Genomic DNA, 26,383 nt, shown 5'->3' on the forward strand with positions numbered 1-26,383 from the left:
ATTTGGAAAAACTTGTGTCTGTACTGAACATTTACTGACTTTTTTGTTATTATTCCCTGAACAGCATAGTATAACAGTTATTTATATAGTTTTAATATTAGGTATTATAAAAACACTAGAGAAAATTTAAAGTATATGGGAGGGTGCGTGTATATTTTATATAAAGGACTTGAGATCAGTGGTTTTGATCTCTGCAGGAGTGTCTTGGAACTAATTCTCTATGGATATAGAAGGAAATATATTTCATGATTTATTCATGCAAGCACATTTGATCTTCCATATCTACAGGACTCATATTCATAGATTCAAACAACCTTATTGTGTTTAGAAATATTTAGAATATCCTTTTAGATTCCTGCTACTTCTGTGTGTGAGTCAATGACTTTTGCTAAAATTAATGATGTGGATAGAAAGGGAAAGATAAGAAAACTTGGAGTTCCTTTTCCCTTTAGTCCTGCCTCACTCATTAGCAAGCTGAAGGTAAGCTCCCAGGACTGTCAGTGTCCCAGTTCTGAGTGATCGACAAGACACACTTACCTTGTACGTAAGTGTGCTTTCAGTCTTGCTGAATTCCCACCCATTGTGGTTCCACCAGAGTTCTGATTTCACAAGGCATTGTGAACAATATGCAAATGGAGTGTCAAGAAACCATGGACACACAAATTGTGTATATTTCCTCTGCTCATGATATGCTCCATTATCCTATTGAACTTCACTTTCAAAACACAAGTTGCAGGAAAAATTATTAAGAATTTCAAGTCAACAACAGCAAAGCATTAAACCAAGAACCAAGATGAGTGTGAGACACAGCACTGCCGCAGAAGTCACATTTCCGTGAGGCCTGCCTAGTCTGCAGTAACAACATACAAAACCAGAGTTTACCCTCAGAGAACATGGGATGGAGAAGAACATGTTATTTGAACCAGAGATCAGAGATGATTCCCTTAATAACAACTAAGGCTAAATGGTCATTTCTTCTTTATGTTTGTTATTTATCCCTCACATAACCAAATGGAGAAAGTCGGAGAGAAGGATTTCTAGAATACAAATTTCCAAAAAACCAATTACTAACCAAGACAAAAATAAAAATGAACAGGTTAATATATTTGCATTTAGAACATCCATCCTGCTATGTTCACAGAGAATAGTTTTGATTTTTGGAAATCTACTGAGTCAGGAAATGTCAAATTTTGGAGTATTATATATTTCTTGGTTGGGTTAGCATTTGCACAGGGTTAGGTCCCAACAGCTGAGAAGTCAACAAGGTATGAGGTCATTGACCTAAATTGAATGACAATTTGAGGACAGACTCTTTCTAAAACTTCTGAAGAGAGAGACTTAGAAAAGGATAACATATGACAATGTAACTGTAAATAATTCATGGAGATGCCACTTGGATGTGTCATACAAGTGGACTGTGCTTATGAGTTTAGTAAAATAATTTGAAATCATGGTTACTAAAAATATTATCCCATTTAGGGACTGAATAATATGGTTTAGATTGGTATTTTCCAAACAGAGTCTGGGGACTACCTATATCTTATTTCCTGGTGCAAAAATTCATGTTCTTGGACTTCAACACAAAAATACTAAAACAGAATTACTGGGAAGGAAAACAGGAATCTATTGTAAATATGCTCCCTATGTGATTGTTATCCACAGTAAAGTTTAAAACACACTATTCATGTCTCCTCTGTTATCCAAAGCAACAAAAATACTGTTTATGGTAAATTAATCATGCTGCTTTCTTTATCACCCAGAGATACTATCTTAAAATGGAGTTTAGCAACCTTTTAGTATTTGAAATACTCAGAGGCACAGTGCAGTTCTGATGTGTTGACCTTTTTTCTATTTACCATTTCTGTGTATTTCAGAAATCAACAAGACAGAAACAGACCACTATTTGAACAACTGTAAGTTTAATAGATTTTTTGATTACATTACTGAATGTCAAAAATCAATACTCTTTATCCTTTACTCTTTGTGTTGCTATTGTAGGGACAGAATAAAGTTTGATTTGTGCATAGCTCATAGGGCTTTATCTTACCTCTGAGGCACACAAAATAATAGCAAAACTGGGATCACTCTGGAGTGAATTTACATGTGCCTGTGTCCATGTATAGTGCAAGTCAGTTGTGCAGCTATTAAGGAACAGGCAAAAAATGTTCACTTATCAATGTTCTATTTGCAGATATCTATAATATCCTCCCCCCCCAAAATTTCTAAAGATTTTATAAAAGTGATCTGTACATTGGCATTTTTCAACTAGAGGCAGAAACTGATTTCCAGTCTACGCTGAATAAAATTTTCTTGATATTATTAATTTTATATTAGGAAAATTTCTGGCAATTTGTGGGGTTGCAATTTATTTTGATTAAATTACAGATGACCCAGACAATATCTTTAACCACATTTTAAAAATACTGACTCTACTTCTAGTCCTTCCCTTCCCAATAAAGGAGAATCCCACCATGGTTCAGAGAATATCTTTACTAGTTACAAAATTAGTATGTACTATGGTTATCTTTAAAAAATGAAAGGAAATGTCCTACCCACTAGTTCAGAATGTTGCTTAATTTCTAAAGTTCATTAAACATGGATCCAAAATATAATTTTCTTATCTAGATGGAATATATTCTTGCCACCAGTATTTATTAGGAGCCTACTATGTGCTGGTATTGTTAGACAATAGGAATACAAAATAAATAAGATAAAACCCCTGCCTAAAGCAGCACATACTCTAATGAGTGTAGATAGATGCCTGAGCCTGACACAACAGCACATAATTCTAAAATAAAAGTTCTCAACAAAGGACAATTTTGTTGCCCTAAATATTATGCCCCATTGTGGCATTTTTTACCCATATTTTGAAAATGCTGACTCATTCTGTATAAGTTTGTCTTTTCATATGTTCCTTGGAGTTAATGATGCCCCCAAATATGCAGAGTGCTGCTGACATCTGTGACATATAGACCAGGGATCCTTCTAAACATTCTATAATGCACAAGATGGATACCCACAACAAAGAATTATATGGTTCAAAACAATGGTTGGAAAACCTTGTAATAAACAATGTTGAGGGATAAAATATATAAAAATATAAATATATGCATACATACATATAAATACATGATAAGCACACACATAGTGTGTCATGTTGTTTTATTTTTATTTAGGAAGCATCAAATTAGGTCATAACTAATCTAGTTTGGAGGCAGGGAAATTAATAATTATCCTAGGAGAGATCATGACTAATTTAAATCTTACGAGATGAATAGGGATTCATTAGAGTTTACAGAAAGGTAAGAACATGAGAAAATGTTTGACGCCATCAGAACGCTAAGTATAAGAATTTGGGATTTAGTAACACAATTTGATGCTTAGAACTCTCAATTAGTTCATTATCTCCTTTTGGCAGGCTGTGGGACAAGAAGGAATAAATCTTCAACACAGAGTCTCAGGATCGTTGGTGGGACAGAGGTAGAGGAGGGAGAATGGCCATGGCAAGCCAGCCTGCAGTGGGATGGAACCCATCGCTGTGGAGCGACTTTAATCAATAGTACGTGGCTTGTGAGTGCTGCTCACTGCTTCCGAATGTAAGTCCTGCACATTGAGAATGATTGGGGGTGAACAAAGTGCATTGATTTTTGCACTTTTTTGTTTGTGAAATAGATCATGAATTTTGAGAGAGGTGAGTTTAGTGTAAATTAAGAGATAATGTGTTCATCTCAAAATGCTGTAGAATATCATTAACTTTAGGTAAAGGTCTGTAAATATCTATAAATAAGAATCTTGTCAAAGTACATTATTGAACATAAATTATCCATCAATAAATACGTAATAGTTTGTCAAAGGAAGCAGGAACTTTAAAATCATCTATGTACTTTGAACTCGAAGTGACAGAATAAGAGCTGAGTATTCACTGAGTATCTCTGTTAGAGATGGAGCTGAGCAGATTGTAGGTTTGATCTCAGTGGGGAAACTCCATGGAGAAAGAAAGATAATTAAAAATTATTTAATTTAGAAGTAGCAGACTAGAGAATTGAACAGATTAGGTAGCTATATTACAAGGAATGGAAGACTTTTCAACCCAGTGTCAAAATATCTGTAGTATATACAATAGTAATGTTTCATTAAATTATAGTGTGGCCTTCATGGTTTTTAAAGAAATGTGTATATTTGTAGGCACAGGACAGGAGGCATAGGGATGCATTTTGTTCTCTTATTCTGTTCAAGGTTTCTTTTCATATGTTCTTTGGCGTCACGGATCCCCCAAAATATCAAAAGACCCTAGGATCTGAAGTGGATGACTTGATAAATAAGAAAATGTGGCATGCTGGTCTCCACATTATCTGACTCCTCGGTCTTATTCTCAGATTGGAAAACATTTATTTCTGTAGGCAGAAACTATTATTTTAAAAAGCAAGACTTATATTGACACTTGCTAGGTAAGTTATTAGATTGGTAGTATAGTAAACTGGAGCTTATTCTTTTTTTCTCCCTAGGTATAAGGACCCATCCAGATGGACAGCTTCATTTGGAGTAACAATAAACCCTCCAAAAATGAGAAAAGACCTCCGGAGAATAATTATCCATGAAAAATACAAATACCCATCACATGACTATGATATTTCACTGGCAGAGCTTTCTAGCCCTGTTCCCTACACAAATGCAGTACATAGAATTTGTCTCCCTGATGCAACCCATGAGTTCCACCCAGGGGATGAGATGTTTGTGACAGGATTTGGAGTACTGCAAAGTGATGGTGGGCATCTGAACTGAAACTTAATCATAAAAACCTAATTTAGCTTTCAAAGGCATTTAAAGAACAGTGTTGTTATGCCAAAGTAGGTTCATCACTCATATGAACCTGAACTGAGCCAGGATCTGTCATTTCCAAGATGCATAAATTCCTTTCTCACTTAGGTTACTATTGATTCCTACTGCTACAGTAATGATGCCAGTAAGGTGTCTGAAAGAGCAAATATATCTCCTAGCCCCTGAACTTTTTACTAGAGAATTGGCCACTTAAGAGATCTGGATCATTAATATACCCAATTGTGAAGATCAGAGAATCATAAAGCCACTATACTCACCAAGTAAAATTTCCTTCTAATCCTGAACAATGGAGTAGAACTTCCTTAAACAAGTTGAGTTTCTTTTCTAGGCACCTAAATTTTCATTTAACTTAGTTTGGGGAAAATTCTGTTCCTAAATATTACTGCATCTCAAACATATGTATCCTATGTTTCCATATTACCATCCTATCTAATAATTATGAAACTTTCTTCAGGTTTATAAAATCTATATATATATATGTACAAGTATATGTTTTTCCCTATAGGATACACTCAAAATCATCTTCGGCAAGTGCAGGTCGAGCTTATAGACTCTAAACTCTGCAATCAGCCTCAGGTTTACAATGGTGTCATAACTTCTACGATGCTATGTGCTGGCTCCTTAAAAGGAAAAAGAGATGCATGTCAGGTAAGTGGTATTACCTGTTAGTATGCAGCATAATTATTTATTCACCTTTTTTGAAATAGCTATGGAGTTTCAGAAAGTTGCAAAGATATTGCAGAGGAGTCACATGCCCCCTTCACCCAGCTTTCCCCCATGGTTACATCTCACACAATCAGAGTACAGTATAAAACTGAGGAAATCAACAAAACAAAGGGTGTGTCTATGTCTATAGCATCTTGCCGTATGTAGAGATTTGTGTAACCTCCACTTCAGTTAAGATGGGAACTATTTCATCACTGTAAAGATCTGCCTTACGACTAACTTTGCCTCCCCTAACATCTGGCAATCTCTAATTTGTCCTCCATCTCTATACATTTGTAATTTCTAGAATGTTAGGTAAATAAAATCATAAGTCAACTTTTTCTGGATTTACATTTTGATTTGTCTATTAACAATTTTGACTATTTGGAAAATTTTTAGTGGTTCCTCTAAGTTATGTGTTTACAGGAGTAGCTTATAACAGTGTACTGCTGTTGACATTAGTTTAGTGGAGTATAGACTAGAAAACATATTTTCCCTTATGTCCTCCTTAACTTTCTGTAATTATAATATTAAATATTATTATATATAAACATTAAAATTTCCTATGTTGAGAAACACATCAGAGAATATTTTGCTTTAATTGCCGAAAAACTGGAAAACTCTAGAGAAGGAAAGTTTATTTAGTCATAGTTTTTTTTTTTACCTTTTTTCTGACTTGCTAAGATTTCTGTTTTTTTTGTTTGTTTGTTTGTTTTTGGTACTGGGGATTGAACCCAGGGACTCCTTACAACTGAGCTACATCCCAGCATTTTTCATTTTTTATTTTGAGACAGGGTCTTACTAAATTGCTGTGGCTGACCTCAAACTTGCATTCCTCCTATTTCAGCCCCCCAAGTCACCCTGCTTATTTTGTTTTTAATCACTTCTGTTAGAAACCCCCTTCAGCAATTATTTTAGTACAGGTCTACTGCGACCAGTTCTCTTAGATTTTCTTTGTCTGCAAGTTTTTGTTTCCCCTTCATTTCTTAAGCACAGTTTTTCCAGATAATAGAATTTGGGACTGATGGTTCTTTTCTGTTAGTTAGCTTTTCATCCCAGTGGCCAAAATACTTGACAAGAACAACTTAGAGGAGGAAAAGTCTATTTTGGGCTCAGGGTATCAGAGGTCCCAATCCATGATCTGCTGACTTCAATGCTCTGGTTGTAGGTGAGCCAGAAAATCACAGTGAAAGGGCCTGGAAGAAGAAGGCTGCTCAGTTCATGGTGGCTAGGAAGCAGAGAGAAAGACAGGAGAGGGCAAGGCATAGGTAGTCCCCAGGGCACACCCCCATTGATTGCTTCCTCAACCAGGCTCCTCCTGCCTGTAGTTACCACCTAGTAGTCCATTCATCCTCTCAATCCTTCAGATGGATTATTCCACAGATAAAGTTACAGTTCTCATGGTCCAATCATTTCCTAGAAGCTCCACCGCTGAAACTTGTTGCATTGGGGATCATGCTTTTAACGCATAAGCTTTTGGAGGACATTCCACATTCAAACCATAACATTTTCCTTCAGCATTTGAATCATGACCTTTGTGACTTCTGAGAGGAATATGCTGCTGTTCATTGTTCTTTTCCTATAGATGCAGGTATTGTTTTTCTCTTGCTATGTTGAAGAGTTTTTCTTTGTCATTAGTTTTCAGAAGTTTGTGTGTCTTGGCATGGATTTCTTTGGGTTTACCCTGTTTGAGTTTCACTCAGCTTTTTGAATCTGTAGGTTTACAGATTTGGGAAGTTTTCAGTCATTATTTTATTTTATTTTTTAATTAGGGCTTTATAAGTATACTTAGTATTTGGGTTTATCCCAAAAAACTCATGCATGTGTGGAATTCGATTTCAGTTCATTATCTCTTCCTTTTCCCTCCCATCCTCCTTCTCCTCTCCCACTCTCCTTCCTCTACTTTACTAGACTTCCCTTTGCTCATCTATTTACTTATATTTGATTGGTTGTTTCTCCCTCTGTATAAAGGTGAAGTTCCCTGTGGTGTATTTATATTTGCACAAAAACATGATTTTTTAAAAAATGTTTTTAGTTGTTGATGGACATTTAATTAATGAATTAAATGCAGTGCTGAGAATTGAACCCAATGACTCATCTATGCTAGGCAAGCGCTCTACCACTAAGCCACAACCCCAGCCCCATAATATGATCTTTAAAGAATTTATTCTTCATTGCTTGCCCTTATCCATTCCTCCACTCTGCCTCTCGATCTTCTGTACTACTGATCTTCTCTTTATCTTTCTGAGATCCTACACTTCCCTCCTCCTTTCCTTTATTTCATTCTAGCTTCTTATGAGAGAAAATGTTTGACCTTTGACTTTCTGAGTTTGGCTTATTTCACTTAGCATGATATTCTCCATTTCCATCCATTTATCAGAAAATGCCATGATTTCTTTCCTTTTTATTTAGCCATTATTTCTTTGAAAACTTTTTTTTTTCACCCCACCTTTTTTCCTCCTCTTCTTCTGGGACTTTAATGACAGTAATGTTAAATTTTTTGTTATTGTCTCAGAGGCTCCTGAGCATCTGTTCATTTTTATTTTTACCCCATTTTCTCTCTGTTGTTTATTCAGATTGGTTGATTTCTTTGATTCTGTCTTCAGGTCACTGCATCTTTCCTTTCTTATTGTCATCCTGCTGTTAAGCCTATCCATGAAGCATTATACTGTTTTTTCTTTTTTTAATCTCTTTTTAATCTACTGTTTCTTTGCTGAGATTTCTTTTTTCATTTTTCTTAAGCATAGTGGTAATTTTTTCACTGAGATTCTTGATGGTTGCTTTAAAATCTTTGTCAGATAATTCCAACATCTGAATCATCTTCACTGTTATTGTCTGTAGATTGCCTTTCTCATTAAATTTGAGATTTTCCCAGTTCTTTGCAGGATGAGTGACTTTCAAGTATATCCTGGACATTTGACTACTATGATTCTATACGTACCACACATTAACTGAACCACTGGAGCTCAGGCAGAGTATTATAGGACTCCAGAGCTTATTAAATTTTCTATTTTAGCAGACTTCTGTGGACACAGCATTGGCAAGAGGCAAGAGAGGTGGAGGGAGGCGTTGCCTCATTCCCTACTCTTCTTCCTTTGAACCCCAGCTGAGGGACTAACCTTACGATTGTTGCTTAAAGGTAGAATCTCAGACTCCCTGCCACACTTTCTCTGATAACACTCTGACTGGGAGCACCTTGTTACTGCTTTGCTATGACCTTCAATGACTTCACAAGGCAGGGAGTTCATTACTACCTGACAGCTGTGAAAGTTCTGCCTTCTCAACTATGTCAGCATCACCCAAGTGGGAAGGAGAGTTATATGCATTATTACTGAGAAGTAGTCTGTGCTCCCCATTTGCCACCAAAGGAGAGGTAGGGGAGGGCTTTTTAATCCTCTGGCAGTGATGAAAATCTGGTTCTCTATCAGCCTACTCTGCCATCAGTGTGGAGAGGCCTAGGCCTTCCTATCGCCTGGGAAGCATGCAGATCTCCTTACGTGGCCTTTGCTGTCTGCCCGGTCTTTCCAGGTTGCCTCCCTTCTGGTTCAATGACTAGAAAGTGCAGAGTTTTCTTGGCTTTTAATATTTTTTTTCAATCTGCACCTGATGGCAGGTTGCCAGGTTGATAGGTTTCTTCAACTCCAAAACTAAGATATATGAAGCAAAAAGAAAATCCAGGACACTCACTGCTATATATTTCTTGAGTCCTGAGTTTCTTAAACTACTTGCCTTATTTTTCAGAATCTTTGTGCTTTTATTATATTTATGGTGTCATGGTTGTTTTGTTTTGTCTAGTTTCTTTCTATATTTTGTTTGGGGAAAAAGGATAAGAAAGTCTATTCCATCTTGGTCTAGAGCATAGACATCTTTTTGAACACTGATTTTGTTTTCAATTTTATAAGCTAATGCTGTCAATTTTGTGTCTTTGGCAGATAGGAAAATGTTGACTTCTATATCTCTGTACACATTATAACATATTAGAGGGATCCAATAAGTGATTCCATGGGTATATCACTAAATACTTCTATAATTTTTATTTTGTGATTTTTATAAACTTTGTTTAACATACTCTCTAAGCTTCTTGAGATTCCACGTTATTCTGTATGCTTTCTAATCTGAATCTATAAAATTGCATATCATTTGTTTCTACAATTTTTTTAACAAGTATTCATGCTTTTCCTCTCATGTTTTCACATGAATACTGTGTCTGTTTTTGCCTTCACTCCCTCCTCTATTAATCAGCTGACCGCTTCATGTATTCCTTTCCCAACTTCACCTCTGGGCTCCTCATTTTAGAGATGTTCAGTTTTTTACTTTAGATTCTGTCATCCAGTGGACCTTTCCCTATACCTTGGCAAATGCTAAAGATTAGACTCACTTCACTGTGTCTAGTTTCTTGCTCTCTGGCCCTAATTGCTCCCAGGGTAATATATGGAGCAAAGTAGCTTGGTCCTACCTTACAACATTCTACAGAAAATTAAAGTCGATTCTGTAAATCAGCCTCCCAAAGTGAGATCAAATAACATAAAAGATTCATTAGAAAATGCATTTGATCCTAATTATTTGCAGATTCCATGTTTGCAAATGTACCTACTCACTAAAATATATTTTAACCCAAACTCAATACTCAAGGCTCTTTTATGATCATTCATGGAGAGTGGTAAATATTTGTATACCCAATGTGTGTGCTTCCCCTGAAGTCAAAAAAGGTCACACTGTGCCTTTTTGTTTAATCTTTCATTCTGTAAAGAAGTGTCCTTTATGTTCTATTCAGTGCTACATTTTTCATATCTTTGTACTTTTTTTTCTGGTGATTTTTCTGTTTAAAATAGCCTTGAAATCTAGTACTAAAGTGTAGTATGTGAAGATTGTGATGTGCCATGTAGAGAAAATATGGATTTTAGGTAAGCTTTGTGTAGGCATGACTTAGAGTAGTGTTGACTGTGAGTTCAGTGTTAAGGAATCAACATTATATATACGTAAGATATCTTTAAACAGAAATACATATAAAACACGGTTATGTGTTCATCAGTGGGCAAATACATGGAACCATAAGTTCCTGGAAAACTAACTATTTCTTCTGGGATCAATGATCAATAGCCGTTAATTCACAATTTGTGATGACTTGATAGAACACAACTACTGTGAATAATGAGAGTCACGTGCATTTTTTTGTCTTCTTCACCCGTCAGAAAATCATTGTTTAGATATTATCCTACACCTGCTTTTCTCTTAATGCTCTTCATCCTACTTGCCTCCAATTTTATTAGAACTACATAAAACATCATGTAATTCATATTTATAATCATCATTCAATTTTCTCAGTCTCCATTTAGAGTAACTTCCTAAAAATTTCAGAATGTATGAATGTCCTTTCAGTTTTTTATAATTTTTATAATGAAAATGTAAAATGTACGCAAAAATCAAAAGAACAGCATGATGAACCCATAGGTTCCATTACTCGTGGACAATTTATTTCATCCATACCTATTCTAGTACAATCCTCTCACCCCTTCATACCACATCTATTTTGAAGTAAGCACCAGATATCATAAAATTGCATCTGAGAATGTCTTCTATTCTAAATTACCATCTTGATAATGGTGTTAGAATCGAATGTCCTTTCCAAATTTTGCTAAGTAAAAACGATGAACCCAACTTAGCCCTGTGATTATAATATCCTACTTTCCTATGGCTGGAGGAAACATCCTTTTTTTTTTTCTTTCATTTTTATGTCTAGTGTCCACAAATTTTTCCACCTGCCTGGTTCTGAATATTTATATATTTCACAAAAATCATTAATATCGGGCTGGGGAGATAGCTCAGTTGGCGGGGTGCTCGCCTCGCAAGCACGAGGCCCCGGGTTCAATCCCCAGCACTTCATTTAAAAAAAAAAAAAATTAAAAAATCATTAATATCCTCCTATGCAAAGATCCTTACTTGGGTTTGCTCTTTCTGATCTCAGTGGTGTTCGGCTACCTCTTCTTTATTAAGTCATGATCCTTCTTTGGGTTCCATGATCCTGAAATATACTGATTTCCTCCTTCTCCTACAACTCCTTGTCTCTGGTTCCCTCCTTTGGTCCATCCTTATCTCCCTCTCTATAAGCCTAACTATCCCTCAAGTTTCAGGTCTCAGATTAAAATATCTTTTTATTGTTTTATTTATTCTCACCCAAAGAAACCATCTTTTCTTTGAATTCAGTGGTCCCTTTAGTGATTTCCAAATTCACATCTTCAGAATTTGACTGTTCTCCAAGTTTGGTCTCACATTTTCACCTACTCCAAAGCCATTTCCATTTACGTGTTTTTTTACAGTATTAGATAAAAATTTGTATGTGTTTCTGTTCAGATTCAAGAGGCATTATGAAATGCTAACTGATTTTACATTTTTAAGTTTCTCACTTTTGTCATTATGGTCATTATGGGTCACTATTCTTAGTGTCTTACTCTTTCATAATTAAGTTCTAGAATATTTTTTCACATTATAATATAGTTTGTTTCTTTAATCTCTATTCTTTCTATTAATGAACTAATCTATTTCTTATGTCAATACTACAATTACCTCCTGATGACTTTTTTAAAGGCATTGTAATATTTTTTAATATTTTTAATATTTTATCACAGGGTAAGACTGTGTCTGCTGTTTTTAAAATCAATGTTAATGGCATTAGGATCTACCTACAATCAAAGCACCTATTTTTAAGTGTCAGATCAGTTTTGATAAATGTATGCTTATGTAACCAACTTTACAAGTAAGATATAGAATATTCACAACATTCTCAAAAGTTCCTTAGTACAACACTGGCCCCTGACAGTGATTTGACTTCTTTTTAAGTTTTTGTTATAATATGTGCCTTCCTTAATATACTCCCTGTTCTGTTTTTCACTTAACTGTTTACTAAAAATGACAGGATTTATAGGAAAAATAAAGTTTGTGAGAAAAAAAGAACTAGAGGTAGATCCTTCAAGGACTTTGCAGTTTTGTAACTGGAGCATTAACAAAACTAAATATTGATACCTTGAAAGGTAACTTGACAGACAGAACGACTAGGGGCTGGTGGTTGACTGGGGATGTTAAGAATGTACAAAAATAATACAATGGAAATACTGGCTTACTGTTCCTGAGGCCTGAGCAGAGGAGGAAATACAGGCTGCTAGGACCCAAGAACTACACAACTCTGGAATGCATCTCTTTGGGGAGGGAGCACTGGGTACAGGCACTCTTGATTTCCTTTTTTGCAGATTAATCATATTTATTTATTTATTTATTGAGTTAGATGTTATTTTATTAAAAATTGTATGAATTGGGACTGAATACATACCTTAGCTTCTGCTGATATCATTCAGGAGGAACAGGGGGAATTTACTTATTTATTTATTTATATTCTTTTTTTTATAGACTGCATTTTGATTCATTGTCCACAAATAGGGTACAACTTTTCATTTCTATGGTTGCACACAATATAGATTCACACCATTCATGTAATCATACCTATACATAGGGTAATACTGTTTGTTTCATTCTACTATCTTTCCAGCCCTCACCCCTTCTCACCCCATTTTCCTCTACATCATCCAAAGTTCCTTCATTCTTCTCTTACCCCCTGCCACCCCGCTCTTATATATCGTCATCACTTATCAGAGAAAACATTTGGACTTTGCTTGGCCTATTTCACTTAGCATGATATTTTCCAACTTCATCCATTTACCAGCAAATGCCATAATTTTATTCTTCCTTATGGCCAAGTAATATTCCATTCTGTATATATACCACAGTTTCTTTATCTATTCATCAATTGAAGGGCATCTCGGTTGGTTCCACAATCTAGCTATTGTGAATTGAGCTGCTATGAACGTTGATGTGGCTGCATCACTGTAGTATGCTGATTTTAAGTCCTTTGGGTATAGGCCAAGGAGTGGGATAGCTGGGTCAAATGGTGGGTTCATTCCAAGTTTTCTAAGGAATCTCCACACTGCTTTCCAGAGTGGCTGCACCAATCTGCAACTCCACCAGCAATGTATGAGTGTGCCTTTTCCCCACATCCACACCAACATCTATTATTGTTTGTGTTCTTAATAATAGCCATTCTCATTGTAGTTAGATGAAATCTTAGGGTGGTTTTAATTTGCATTTCTCTGATTACTAGAGATAATGAGCACTTTTTCATATGTTTATTGATCACCCGTATATCTTCTTCTATGAAGTATCTGCCCAGTTCCTTAGCCCATTTATTAATTGGGTTCTTTGTATCTTTGGAGTAAAGTTTTTTTTAAAGTTATTTATAAACTTTGGAGATTAGTGCTCTGTCTGAGGTGTGTGTGGAAAAGATTTTTCTCCCACTTTGTAGGCCCTCTTTTCACATTATTGATTGTTACCTTTACTGAGAAAAAGCTTTTTAGTTTGAATCTGTCCTATTTATTGATTCTTGCTTTTATTTCTTGTGCTATGGGGATCTTGTTAAGGAAGTTTGGTCCTAAGCCAACATGATGGAGATTTAGGCCTACATTTTCTTCTGTTTGGTGAAGGGTCTCAGGTCTAATTACTAGATCCTTGATCCATTTTGAGTTGAGTTTTGTACAGGGTGAGAGATAGGGGTTTAATTTCATTTTACTGCATATGGATTTCCAGTTTTGCCATTTGTTGAACCATTTGTTGAAGAGGCTATCTTTTCTCCATTTTAAGTTTTTGTCACCTTTGTCTAGTATGAGATAACTGTACTTATGTGGGTATGTCTCTGTGTCTTGTTTTCTTTTCCATTGGTCTACCTATCTATTTTGGTGCCAATACCATGCCATTTTTGTTACTATTGCTCTATAGTAGAGTTTAAGATCGTGTGTTGTGATATCTCCTACATCACTCTTCCTGCCCAGGATTGTTTTGTCTGTTCTGGGTCTTTTGTTCATCCAGATGAATTTCATGATTGCTTTCTCTATTTCTATGAGGAATGTCATTGGGATTTTAATTGGAATTGCATTAAATCTGTATAGCACCTTTGGATATATGGTCATTTTGATAATATTAATTCTGCCTAACCAAGAACATGGGAGATCTTTCCATCTTCTAAGGTCTTCCTCAATTTCTTTCTTTAATGTTCTGTAGTTTTCAATGTAGAGATCTTTCACCTGTTTGGTTAGATTGATTCCCAAGTGTTTTATTTTTTGGCGCTTATTGTGAACAGAGTTGTTTTCCTCATTTCCCTTTCAGATGTTTCATTGCTTATGAGTAAAAATGCTTTAGATTTATGCATGTTGATTTTATAGCCTGCTATTTTGCTGAATTCATTTATGAGTTCTAGAAGTTTTCTGGTGGAGTTTTTTGAATCCTCTAAATATAGAATCATGTCATCAGCAAACAGTGACAGCTTGAGTTCTTCTTTTCCTATTCATATTCCTTTAATTTCTTTGGTCTGTCTAATTGCTCTGGCTAGTGTTTCAAGGATGATGTTGAATAGAAGTGGTGAAAGAGGGCATCCCTGTCCCTTTAAAATCCCAGTTTTTAAAGGGAATTCTTTCAGTTTTTCTCCATTAGAAATGATGTTGTTCATGGGCTTAGCATAAATAACCTTTACAATGTTGAGGTGTGTTCCTACTAACCCTATTTTTTCTAGTGTTTTGAGCATGAAGGCTGATGCATTTTGTCAAATTAATTGAAATAATCATATGATTCTTAACCTTAAGTCTATTGATGTGATGAATTATATTTATTGATTTCCAGATGTTGAACCAACCTTGCATCCTGGGGATAAACCCCACTTGATGGTGGTGCACTATCTTCTTAATATGTATTTGTATGCGATTTGCCAAAATTTTGTTAAGGATTTTTGCATCTATTTTCATCAGAGATAACAGTCTAAAATTTTCTTTCCTTCATGTGTCTTTGTCTGGTTTGGGTATTAGGGTGATTCTAGCTTCATAGAATAAGTTTGGAAGGTTTCCCTCATTTTCTATTTCCTGGAATACTTTGAGGAGTATTGGAATGAGTTTTTCTTTGAAGGTCTTGTAGAACTCGGCTGAGAATCTGTCTGGTCCTGGGCTTTTCTTGGCTGTAGGCTTTTGATGGCTTCTTCTCTTTCATTGCTTGAAATTGATCTACTTAAATTGTGTATGTCCTCCTGGTTCAGTTTGGGAGGATCATATATCTCTAGAAATTTGTTGATGTCTTCAATATTTTCTATTTTGTTGGAGTATAGATTTATGTTATGTATTTCAGTGGTGGCTGTTATGACATTTCCTTTTTCATCACAGATTTTAGTAATTTGAGTTTTCTCTCTGCTTCTCTTTGTTAGTGTGGCTAAGGGCTTATCTTTTGTTTACTTTTTCAAAGAACCAACTTTTTGTTTTATCAAATTTTTGAATTGTTTCTTTTGTTTCAATTTCATTGATTTCAGCTTTGATTTTAATTATTTCCTGTCTTCTACTACTTTTGCTGTTATTCTGTTCTTCTTTTTCTAGGGCTTTGAGATGTAATATTAAGTCATTTAGTTGTTGACTTTTTATTCTCTTGAATGCACTTCATGCAAAGAATTTTCCTCTTAGTACTGTTTTCATAGTGTCCCAGAGATTTTGATATGTTGTATCGTACCTGTAATTTTTTTTTCTCCTCCCTGATGTTTTCTGTTATCCATGCTTCATTCAATAGTGTACTATTTATTCTCCAGGTGTTGGAGTAATTTCTGTTTTTTTATTTTGTCATTCATTTCTAATTTCATTCCATTATGATCTGATAGAACACAAGGTAGTATCTCTATTTTTTTGCATTTACTAACGCCTGCTTTGTGGCATAACATATGGTCTATTTTAGAGAAGGATCCATGTGCTGCTGAGAAGAAAGTGTATTCACTCATTGATGGATGGAATATTCTATATATGTCTGTTAAGTCTAAGTTATTGATTGTGTTATTGAGTTCTGTGTTTTCTTTCTTGAGTTTTTGTTTGGAAGATCTATCCAGTGGTGACAACGGTGTGTTAAAGTCACCCAGAATTATTGTATTGTGGTCTATTTGATTCCTGGAATTGAGAAGGATTTGTTTGATGTACATGAATGCACCGTTGTTTGGGGCATAAATATTTACTATCATTATGTCTTCCTGATTTATGGTTCCTTAAGCAGTATGAAATGTCCTTCTTTATCCTTTCTCACTAACTTTGGCTTGAAGTCCACTTTATCTGATATAAGGGTGGAAACCCCGCTTTTCTTAAAATAAAACTCCTAAGACTTATGTCTGTGCATTAGCCAAGCTGAGAACTTTTTCCTTTTCTTCTGAAGAATTTACTATTATTCCTATTATTCTGTCTCCCCTGCCTAAGGAAACATATAAACCATCACAATTTCTATCTTATCCTAACATAACTCCTCTAATCTGTAGTCACATGTCAGCTAACTAGTGTTACTAGAAAAGACTATCTCTTTCTCTGATACAAGCAGGACTTCACCTTATTCAGCAGCTTGTAATACTTTTAAATACATAGCTCCCTTCCTTAAACTTACTGCAGTTTCAGACTCCTTTATTCCTATTACTTAAGCTGATTTTGTCTCTGGCATATTCTATTTCTTCCTCCCAATCTTCTCTGTCTGTATATAGATTTTTAAAAATATTTTTTTAGCTGTCAATGGACTTTTATTTTATTTATTTATATGTAGTGCTGAAAGTTGAACCCAGAGCCTCACACATGCTAGGCAAGTACTCTACCACTAAGCCACAATCCCAGCTCTGTATATAGGTTTTAGTTTTATTATTATTATTATTATTATTATTATTTTGTGTGTGTGGTGCTGGAGATTGAATTTAGGACCTTGTACTTGCAAGGCAAACACTCTACCAACTGAGCTATCTCCCCAGCCCCCTAGTTTTATTATTAAAATTATTTATATATTTATTGGTCCCAGGGATTGAATCTAGAGACGCTTAACTTCTGAGCCACATCCACAGCCCTTTTTTTCATTTTTTATTTGGAAGCAGAATCTCCTTAAGTTGCTTAGGGCCTCGCTAAGTTTCTGAGGTTGATTTTGAACTCAAGATCCTCCCGAGCCACTGAGATTACAGGCATGTCCTACCACACCTGGCTAAAATTATGTATTTTTAAATGTCTTTAAGTGGCACATCTTATTTCCAGAAGCATATTTCAGGCTCCTTGTAGGCAAATTTCATGTGTTTATATTCTTTTTATATCTTCCACAACATATGAGGGTATCAGGAAATACTTGTTGGCTAATTGATTTAAAATTACAAACACATTATTTCAAATATTTTCATTATTTTAGCTAGTATTTTAAAGGATAAAAAGAAAATCACAAGGAAATTAGCAAAATGTAGTAGGGGAAAACATGATCTTCTGAGTTGGATTGCTATGAATTCCAGTTCAAGTTGCATAACTTGCATTTTTTACCTTTGATCTCAGCAAATACTTAATTTTTCTGTGCTTCATTTTCCTTATTGATTAATTGAAGAAAATGGAAACTAACTCTGTGCTATGTTGCAAGTATTACACAAAGTAATGAAATAATGTGTTTTAATTAAGAGCTTCATACAATCCTAACCTTATGAGTGGTCAATACCCAGAGGCCCAGGTTCTTGAAAAATGATCAGCTAATACTTTGTTTTGATGACCTGTGTAGAGAAATAGACTTTTGGGGTTAGTAAAATATGAACAATTGGTATTTGTGGTTTTATATATGAGTTTCCTAGGGTCTGCTTTGTGCTAGGCTAAACATTTTACATTCACTGTCTTAATTTTCATAAATAATAAATAATAATAATATAAATAATATTTTTAATAAATAAATAATAAGTAACAAGTAAATCAGAGATTTGAGTCAAATTTGCACTACTGACTCTAATACCTGCCCTCCTGATCAGTAATTAACTGCTCACACTTTTGTGGGAGTTAAGCCACATGAATACATGGGCAACTTGTACAGGGAGTTATTTTGTCAGTTGTTAAAAGCACCGTTCTTGAAAGCCTTCTGTCTCAATGTCTGAATCTCCAGGTTAAGCCCATTTCCCAGGCATTGGGATTCCTCCTCTGCATGAATACCTGACACAGGGGAGTCACTTGTTAGAACACACTGAAGACCTTTGAAAATCGCCACTTTCATACATTCTTGACTTGGAAAAATTTTAAAAATTCCTCTGTAATGAACTGGATTATGAATTGCTAATCTCTATCTTTTCCTTCAGGGTGACTCTGGAGGACCATTGGTTGGTTCAGATGCTAGAGATATTTGGTACCTTGCTGGAATAGTAAGCTGGGGATATGAGTGTGGACAACCCAATAAGCCTGGTGTTTACACAAGAGTCACTGCCTTCCGGGACTGGATCACTTCCAAAACTGGTATCTAAGAGAGAAGAGTCCAGTGAAATGAAACGTTGTTTTGTGTGTATAGACCACTCTTAGAGAATTACAGAATTACAGAACTACAAAAGCCTTACAAATCACCAGAATCTGACCCGACTCACTAAACTGATGCATATATTTCCTTCCTACCTCTGCTCCACACCTGAGCATCTTTTATTCTACCAGATGGACTCTGCTCAACCAGCATTCATTTGTTTTCTAGGTTTCTATCCTCAAAATTTTGATTTATTAACATAAATTTCTTGTGCATGTAAACAATTTGAAGTAATCCTGTTCATTTCTTCAACTTCTCTCATCGGAAGAAATTCCCACTTTCATTGTATGTGATAAAGAATGGAAGAAAATATAAAAAGGAAAAAAAACCTACATTTTTATGTATACAAAAATAAGTATTGTTTTTTTCTTTATGGAATGTGGTAAATGTTCATATTTGTTAAAGAAGATCAATCAAAGAGAAACAGCAGACTATTCAACACTTAAAGATGGAGAAAAAAAGGAAACTAAGTTAAAGAAATATAGAGAGAAACCAAAAAAGAGCTTTATTTTTATTTTCAAACAACCACAAAGATAAAAATGAGAATATTCTGTTTTCTTGTGACTTACAATAATTACACAAACTTTCTCTAATGTTCTGAACAAGTTAAAGTGAACAGTATTTATTTAATATTGCACTGTTGAAGATATTGACATAATAATAGTGAAATAAATGAATCACCTATGTGCTTGACTGTATAATAATCCTTGAAGAAATGGAAGATGGGGAACATATTGTTAGTAAATTCACTGAAATAAATTTTAAAATTTGAGGCTAGAATGAAAATTCATTTGAGAACAATTGGCATACTTTATGTATTGAAATAATTATGTGGTTGAACAAGAGGGAATGAAGAAAGAATCAGACTAAACTATTGACTAAAATGTCATTGACTGAATGAGATCATCAAGTGCCTTCACCTTGAAGGGAATAAAACCTGGGCATTACTGTGTAGCTGTAGTCATGTACCTGAACGGGGGCTCAGGTCTCCTCCATTTTGAGATGATTGCATATATGCTTCCTCTGCTGTTGTTTCCAGTGTTAGCATGACTAGTGGCCCTGCTCAACTCATCTGGGCTGAAATGGGAGGATATCATAGGGAAGACATTCTGAAGTTGCCTTCCTGCTACATCTAATATAGCACTGAATTACTAGTTGCCTGGATATAAGACAGAAGACGAAAAGCCTAATATTGGCCACCTTCACAATACTAGTTTTGGTAATTGTTACTGAGCCTTTAAAGACACACATTCCAATAATCTAGACCATATTGAAATGAGGACATGTGATTTGTTAATGATGAGATTGTGCTGAGTCTTCTGTTACCCTTTCCTCAATGTATATGGAACATACATTCTGTATTGTACAATAGCCACTTTGAAAAAGAATATCAGCAGGAAAAATTTGACTTTTATCAACCCGAATAACAGTGTCATATGAGATGATAAAATTTAGGAACTTGTCTCTAAAATAAGATATGAAATAAAATAAGATATGAAAATCAACATGATAGTGTTATATATTTTGTGTAAACCATTTTGTTCCACATAATAAAGTATTCTGGGAAAAATTTGAGGAAAACAATAAATTTTATGCAAAGATATAAGTACATTTCAAACTAAATTACTTTCAGTGATCCCTTAAAAAATTGATTCTCCACGTATATTCTGAAGTTGGGCTACTAAGTGGCACCCTCAAGCTATGGGAAGATAAGGGGGAAGAAGGACACCTGGATTTAGGGATGTCTGTACCTTCAAGTAATTATGAAAACTGTAGTCAAAATTCCAAATAAGGGTCTTGCAAAAACAAGTAATATAATCCTTGCAAGTGGATTTATAAATTGCTCCTTTAAATCAGCTTCTTTATTAGTATTTTCTACATTTCTAGGGATTAGATTCCAAACTAAAATAAAATATATGATAATGATTTGAGAAATTCCTTCTGCAAACAAACTTGAAGGGATTTAAATTAAAGAGAAAGTTAAGGTGTTTAATTTTATAATGGCATTACATTACTCAGAAAAATATTTTTGGCATTTCCTTTTGCATGAAATTTGAGAAACAGAGGTTTGGATCTCAATGAAAATATGAGCAATAGTTCAAGCTTTATGAGCGTAGAGAAATAGAAAATGCAGTACCATATTTTTAAAATAGTAGATTTTCCTTTTTGTCCAGCATCTTAGTGAGGCTCCAGTAGCAGCCACCCCTCTCTGAGCTTCATGATGCCGCCCAAAGGTGACAAGGAAAAGAAAGATGCGGGAAAATCAGTCAAGAAAGGCTAGTAACCAGGGATCAAATCTGGGGCAAAGCCAAAAATAAGAAGTGGTTCAAAGGAAAAGTTCAGAACAAGCTCATCAATCTGGTCTTTTTGACAAAGCTACCTATGCCAAACTCTGTAAGGAAGTTCCCAACTATAACCTTATAATGCCAGTTGTGGTCTGTAAGAGACTGAAGCCCTTCAGGAGCTCCTCAGTAAAGAACTTATCACACTGGTTTCCAAGTGCGGAGCTCAAGAAATTTACACCAGAAATACCAAGGGTGGAGATGCCCCACCTGCTGGTGAAAATGCATGGACAAGTCCAACCAACTGTACATTTGTGTAAATAAACCTTTATTAAATCAATAAATGAAACAGTAGCTTTTTTTGAAAAGTAACATAGAGCAAGTTTCAGTTTTTTTAAACTATGTATTAGCCATGGCTTCAGAGGTTAAGAAGTTGTGACTGTAATATTTATTAATTGTACAAGAGCACAGAAGGACAGTACAGTGAATCAGACATGTGTTCACATGTGACTACATGACCAGTGTAACTCCAGACCATGTACAATCACAAATAATAGGAAGTTATACTCCATGTATGTATAATATGTCAAAATACATTCTACTGTTACGTATATCTAAAAAGAGCAAATTAAAAAATTGAAAAAAAGAGTGCAGGAGGCTTCTCTTCAGTATCTTTTATCTATTCCCACAGCACACAGTAAAGTTTTCTCTCTCTGGAAGTCTTTCAGTTAATGTTGTTGAATGGCTCTTTTATTTTGGCATCATGCTTTATTATAGTCATGTGCCACATTTCAGTCAATGACAGATTAAATCTAAGATGATGCTTTCATAAGATTATAATAGAACTAAAAAATTCCTGTCACCTTGTTATATTGCAGTCATTACGATGTTGTAGTGCAATGTATTTGTGGTGATGCTGGTATAAACAAACCTACTGCACTGCTGGTTATATAAAAGCATAGTGCTGTGCTGCAACTGCATATAATACATAATGATAATAAGCAACTATAATAATGATTTATATATTTACTATACTGTTCTTTTTATTGTTATTTTAGAGTGTACTCCTTCTACCTGTAAAAAGTACTATAAAACATTATGCCATGTTTTGCCAGTATCAGCCTTATCCACCTTGTGTCAAGTGATTTATGTGTACCACGTAGGTTTGTGTAAGTACATGCTTTGGTGTTCACTGATAAATAGCCTAATGATGCTTTTCCTGGGTCATAATAAAATCTGCAGTCTACTTCCAATGTTGCCTCCTCCATGAGCCGTCATTGACTCCCCAGGTACATAACTTCCGCTTTTCTGAAATTCTTAACTCCTAAAATTTTTTTAGGTAATTATAGATTAAATATAATAAAATTATTTTACTCAGTTTCTGGCAATGGTGGTAGCTTTCTTATCCATAGTACAACATCACAACCAGAAAGTTGATATGGAGAAAATCTATCAATGTTATTCAGATTTCACCAGTTTTAAAAACATAACAATTGTGTGCTTGCATGAGAATGTGTTTAGTTTTATGTAACTGTGTCACCTATGTAGATTTGTGTGACCACCCCTACAGTCAAGATGCTTGATCACAGGGATCTCTCATGTCATCTGTCTATTGCCACCTGCCTCCCTCCCTGACTCTGTCTCCTGATCCAGCCCTTGGCAAGTAATCATCTATTTTCCATCTGTATAATTTTATTATCTCAAGTATATATAGAGAAAAATTAAATATAGCATATAAGCTTTTCAGATTGGTTTTTTCATTCAGCATAATTCTCTTGAGATCTATGTGAGTTTCTATGTGTCAATAGTTTATTCTTTTGTATTGCTGAGTAGGATTACATGGTATGAATATTTGACAGTTTGTTTAACCATTCACTCATTGAAGGACATTTCAGTTTTCAGTTTTGGTGCCATAACAAATAAAATTTCATATGTAAGTTTTTGTGTGAACATAAATTTCACTTTTCTGGGATTAATGGCCTAGAGTTCAATTGCTATGTTATATGGTAATCTTAGTTTTTGCAAGAAACTATCATATTCTTTTCAGATAGTTCCTTATCATTTTTTAAATTTCTCAGTATTTATACTCTGTACTTATGTATTTTAGACATGTGTGAATAGAAGTGATTGCAATGATCAGATTATAAGTTCCATGTGGATAGGAACCATACATGATTCATTTTTATATCTTCAATAGTTCATAGAAAAATATGCTATTTACGACTAGTATGCAATAAAGGACTGGGTGTGTAGCTCAGTGGTAGAAGACTTACCTAGTGTGCACAAGGCCCTGGGTTTGATCCCCAGCAACATACACATCTCATAGTTTTCTGTCACAAGTGTATCAGCTTCTGCACCATATATGTGGAAGAAATTCCAGTGTGGGTTTGTATTCAATAAATATTTTGGTATTAATTTAATTTTATAGCCATGACTTTATCATTTGTCCTAACATAATTTTTATTTTACAACTCTCGAGGTAAGTTGAAAAACACCCTGAGAAATGCAAGAAGAAGGTCACCTTTAGTTTACACAGATCCATCAATCAGCTCCACTTTGGCATAGCTTTCCCCAACTTAAACTCCACAGTCAATCTTATAACCACTGCTTTCCATGTTCCTTCATTTCTTTGCTTCTCCCTTGTGTTGTCAGTCTGTGACACTCATTTTTTACCACAACCCTGTGAAAATCCTGCTCTACTTATTCTTTCCCTATACCTTGTACACAAGCACATTTGGAGAAGAACTCACCAGACGGGTCCAGCAGCACATCCGTGGCCACACCTCCAGGACACTCAGGACTCCCCTGACTTTCATTTTCCTTCTCTCCCCCAATCACTCTCCAGCTCTCCTCAAAACCTATTTTGCACATTTTTCTCTTCTCAACTCCTCTAACAACATAGGTGTTTGCGAATCTTGAACTGCTGGAATGTGCTGGTCAAGAGGAGGAACTAACTGGTCATTCCAGTATTTCTCCAATGTTGAAAGGTATTGTTACATTCTGGAAAATTGTTCCCGGAGGCAGATAAAGTTCCCAGCACAATGTCTGTTCAGCAACCTTCCTCATGTCAGTAAATCTCTAAGGCTCAGGAAAGGATTCTGTGTCTCTCTCTCTGCCTCTCTACCCACCCCTTGACCATTCTGTAGCCAGTTTGGCTTTTACCTCATCACTGCTGCCCCTTATAGTTCTTCTGTCACTTCAGGCAGACTCTGCCATGTCCCAGGAGGAACTGAGTGGGTCTCAAAGAGTGAAATTCCTCTGTAGAAGCTGCTGCTAAACAAAACCACAGTCACATTTCTTCCCTCTCTCCCCTGAAGGGTGATTTAGTCTTTTCTAGTGTGGCTTCCTTGTGCCTTCTCTTGTCTATTTTAATTTTCTGTTTTCCTTCTGAAAGAAAAGAGATTTATGTTAAATGACTCAAAATTGAAAAGGAACATTAATCAGACAATGCTTTAAACAAGCAGTGTGGATTAGAAACAAGGTCAAAATATAAATATTTTTAAATATAGTTCTTTTTAGTTGCTTAATTAGTGCTAAAAAGGAGGGAAATCCAAGTAAAATTCTCAGAATTTTACTCGCACAACTAAAATAAAAATGAATCCTTTGCTTTTCATTTTTTTCCTCGGTCTCTGCACACCATCTAGTGGAAATGAGGGGTAATGACTAAGATATTAAAAGTAAGCAAAAAGGCCTGCATCACCAGCAAAGCAGAATTTTGGTAATGAAATTATCAGAATAATTAGGATTTAAATTGACTATTAGCTATAGAACTGAAGAAACACCTTCACTCACCTTTATTTCCTTGCTCTCATCACCAGTTTCAGAGGTCACACAGCTAAAGCAAGGAACTCCCATTAGCTTTGCTGCAAGTGACATCTGTGAAGACACCTCTGTCACACCAGTGAAGATGGAAACAGTGGCCCAAGTTGTTTTTCAGGAACTTGGAGGCTGCTTTTGTTTCAGACTGGTTTAAACAAACCCTTCTCCTGGGCCCATGCAGGTGTGTGATTGGTGACATTTTGACATCAAGGGCTAAAAACTTTACCCTCAGACCATGTTAACATCACCATTTCTGAATATGTGTCCAAGGAAGAGCCAAGATGTTTCATTACCCAAGTGTAGGTCATCAATTACTTTACTTTTCCTTATCCCCCGTTCCCTTTCCCTACATCTCAGGAAATCCTGCTTCTTTATCCCATAAAAGTAGCAGGATACAGGTTAATACTCGTAAATCAATAGCTTTGCTATACTCCAACAGCAGTTCAGCTGAGAAAGAAATCAAGAAAACCATCCCCTTTACAATATCCTAAAAGCAAAAACAAAACCAAAAACAAACAAGCAAACAAAAAACCCTGGGAATTAATTTAACTAAGAAAGTGAAAGAACTCTACAATGAAAATGACAGCACACTAAAGAAAGAAATTAAAGAAGACCTCAGAAGATGGGAAGATCTCCCATGTTCTTGGAAAGACTGAATTAATATCATCAAAATGACCATACTACCAAAATGAAGATGTGGACTTACTGCAATTCCCATAAAATACCAATGACATTCCTCACAGAACTAGGAAAAACAGTCCTTAAATTCATTTGGAAGAATAAGACACAAAATAATCAAAGCAATTCTTATTAAGAAAAGCAAAGCAGGAAGCATCACAATACCTGATCTCACTACAGAGCTATAGTATGGTATTGGCATCAAAGTAGACATGAAGACTAATGGAATAGAATAGAACACACAGAAACAAATCCACATTCTCACAGCCTCTGATACTTGCCAAAAGTGCCAAATATATATGTTGGAGAAAAGACAGTTTTTTTTTTTTTTTTTTTTAAGTCTTTTTAACAAATAGTGCTGGGAAAACTGGTTATCTGTATATACAAAATAGAAATTAGATCCCTATCTTTCACCCTTCACAAAAGTCAAATCAAAATGGATCAAAGATTTAGGAATTAGACTAGAAACCTTGTAACTGCTAGAAGAAAACCCAGGTCAACACTCCATATAGGTACAGATACTGACTTCCTCATCAAGATACCTACAGTTCAAGAAATAAAACTAAGAATCAATTCATAGCATGGCATCAAATTAAAAAGTTTCTGAACAGTAAAGGAAATGATTAAGAAAGTGAAGGCTGCTCTTTTGATTGAGGGCAATTCCTATG

General features: G+C 35.3%; 2 protein-coding genes and 1 pseudogene across 3 annotated transcripts in view; all 3 read left to right on the plus strand.

The window, feature by feature from the left end:
• The window catches only part of LOC306669135 (transmembrane protease serine 11E-like), a 47,890-nt gene extending 27,514 nt beyond the window's left edge, over positions 1–20,376 (plus strand). The window contains exons 6-10 of the mRNA XM_079153018.1: positions 1,875–1,913; positions 3,419–3,596; positions 4,506–4,765; positions 5,345–5,487; positions 18,725–20,376. Of these exons, the coding sequence (XP_079009144.1) occupies positions 1,875–1,913; positions 3,419–3,596; positions 4,506–4,765; positions 5,345–5,487; positions 18,725–18,886 (782 nt within the window). The 3' untranslated portion in view covers positions 18,887–20,376. The remainder of the gene's footprint in view (positions 1–1,874; positions 1,914–3,418; positions 3,597–4,505; positions 4,766–5,344; positions 5,488–18,724) is intronic.
• Positions 20,377–21,157: 781 nt separating this feature from the next.
• LOC306669149 (small ribosomal subunit protein eS25-like) lies at positions 21,158–21,542 on the plus strand (annotated as a pseudogene). The gene has a single exon. The product of its transcript is annotated as a small ribosomal subunit protein eS25-like (transcript).
• An 88-nt stretch (positions 21,543–21,630) lies between these two features.
• TMPRSS11B (transmembrane serine protease 11B) overlaps positions 21,631–26,383 on the plus strand; it is a gene marked incomplete at its 5' end in the record, with an annotated part of 62,971 nt that continues 58,218 nt past the window's right edge. Inside the window, 3 exons of the mRNA XM_079153125.1 lie at positions 21,631–21,642; positions 24,121–24,205; positions 25,037–25,143. Coding sequence (XP_079009251.1) covers positions 21,631–21,642; positions 24,121–24,205; positions 25,037–25,143 — 204 coding nt within the window. The remainder of the gene's footprint in view (positions 21,643–24,120; positions 24,206–25,036; positions 25,144–26,383) is intronic.

The sequence above is a fragment of the Sciurus vulgaris genome (assembly GCF_902686455.1).
Source record: "Sciurus vulgaris genome assembly, chromosome: 9".
Lineage (NCBI taxonomy): Eukaryota > Metazoa > Chordata > Mammalia > Rodentia > Sciuridae > Sciurus > Sciurus vulgaris.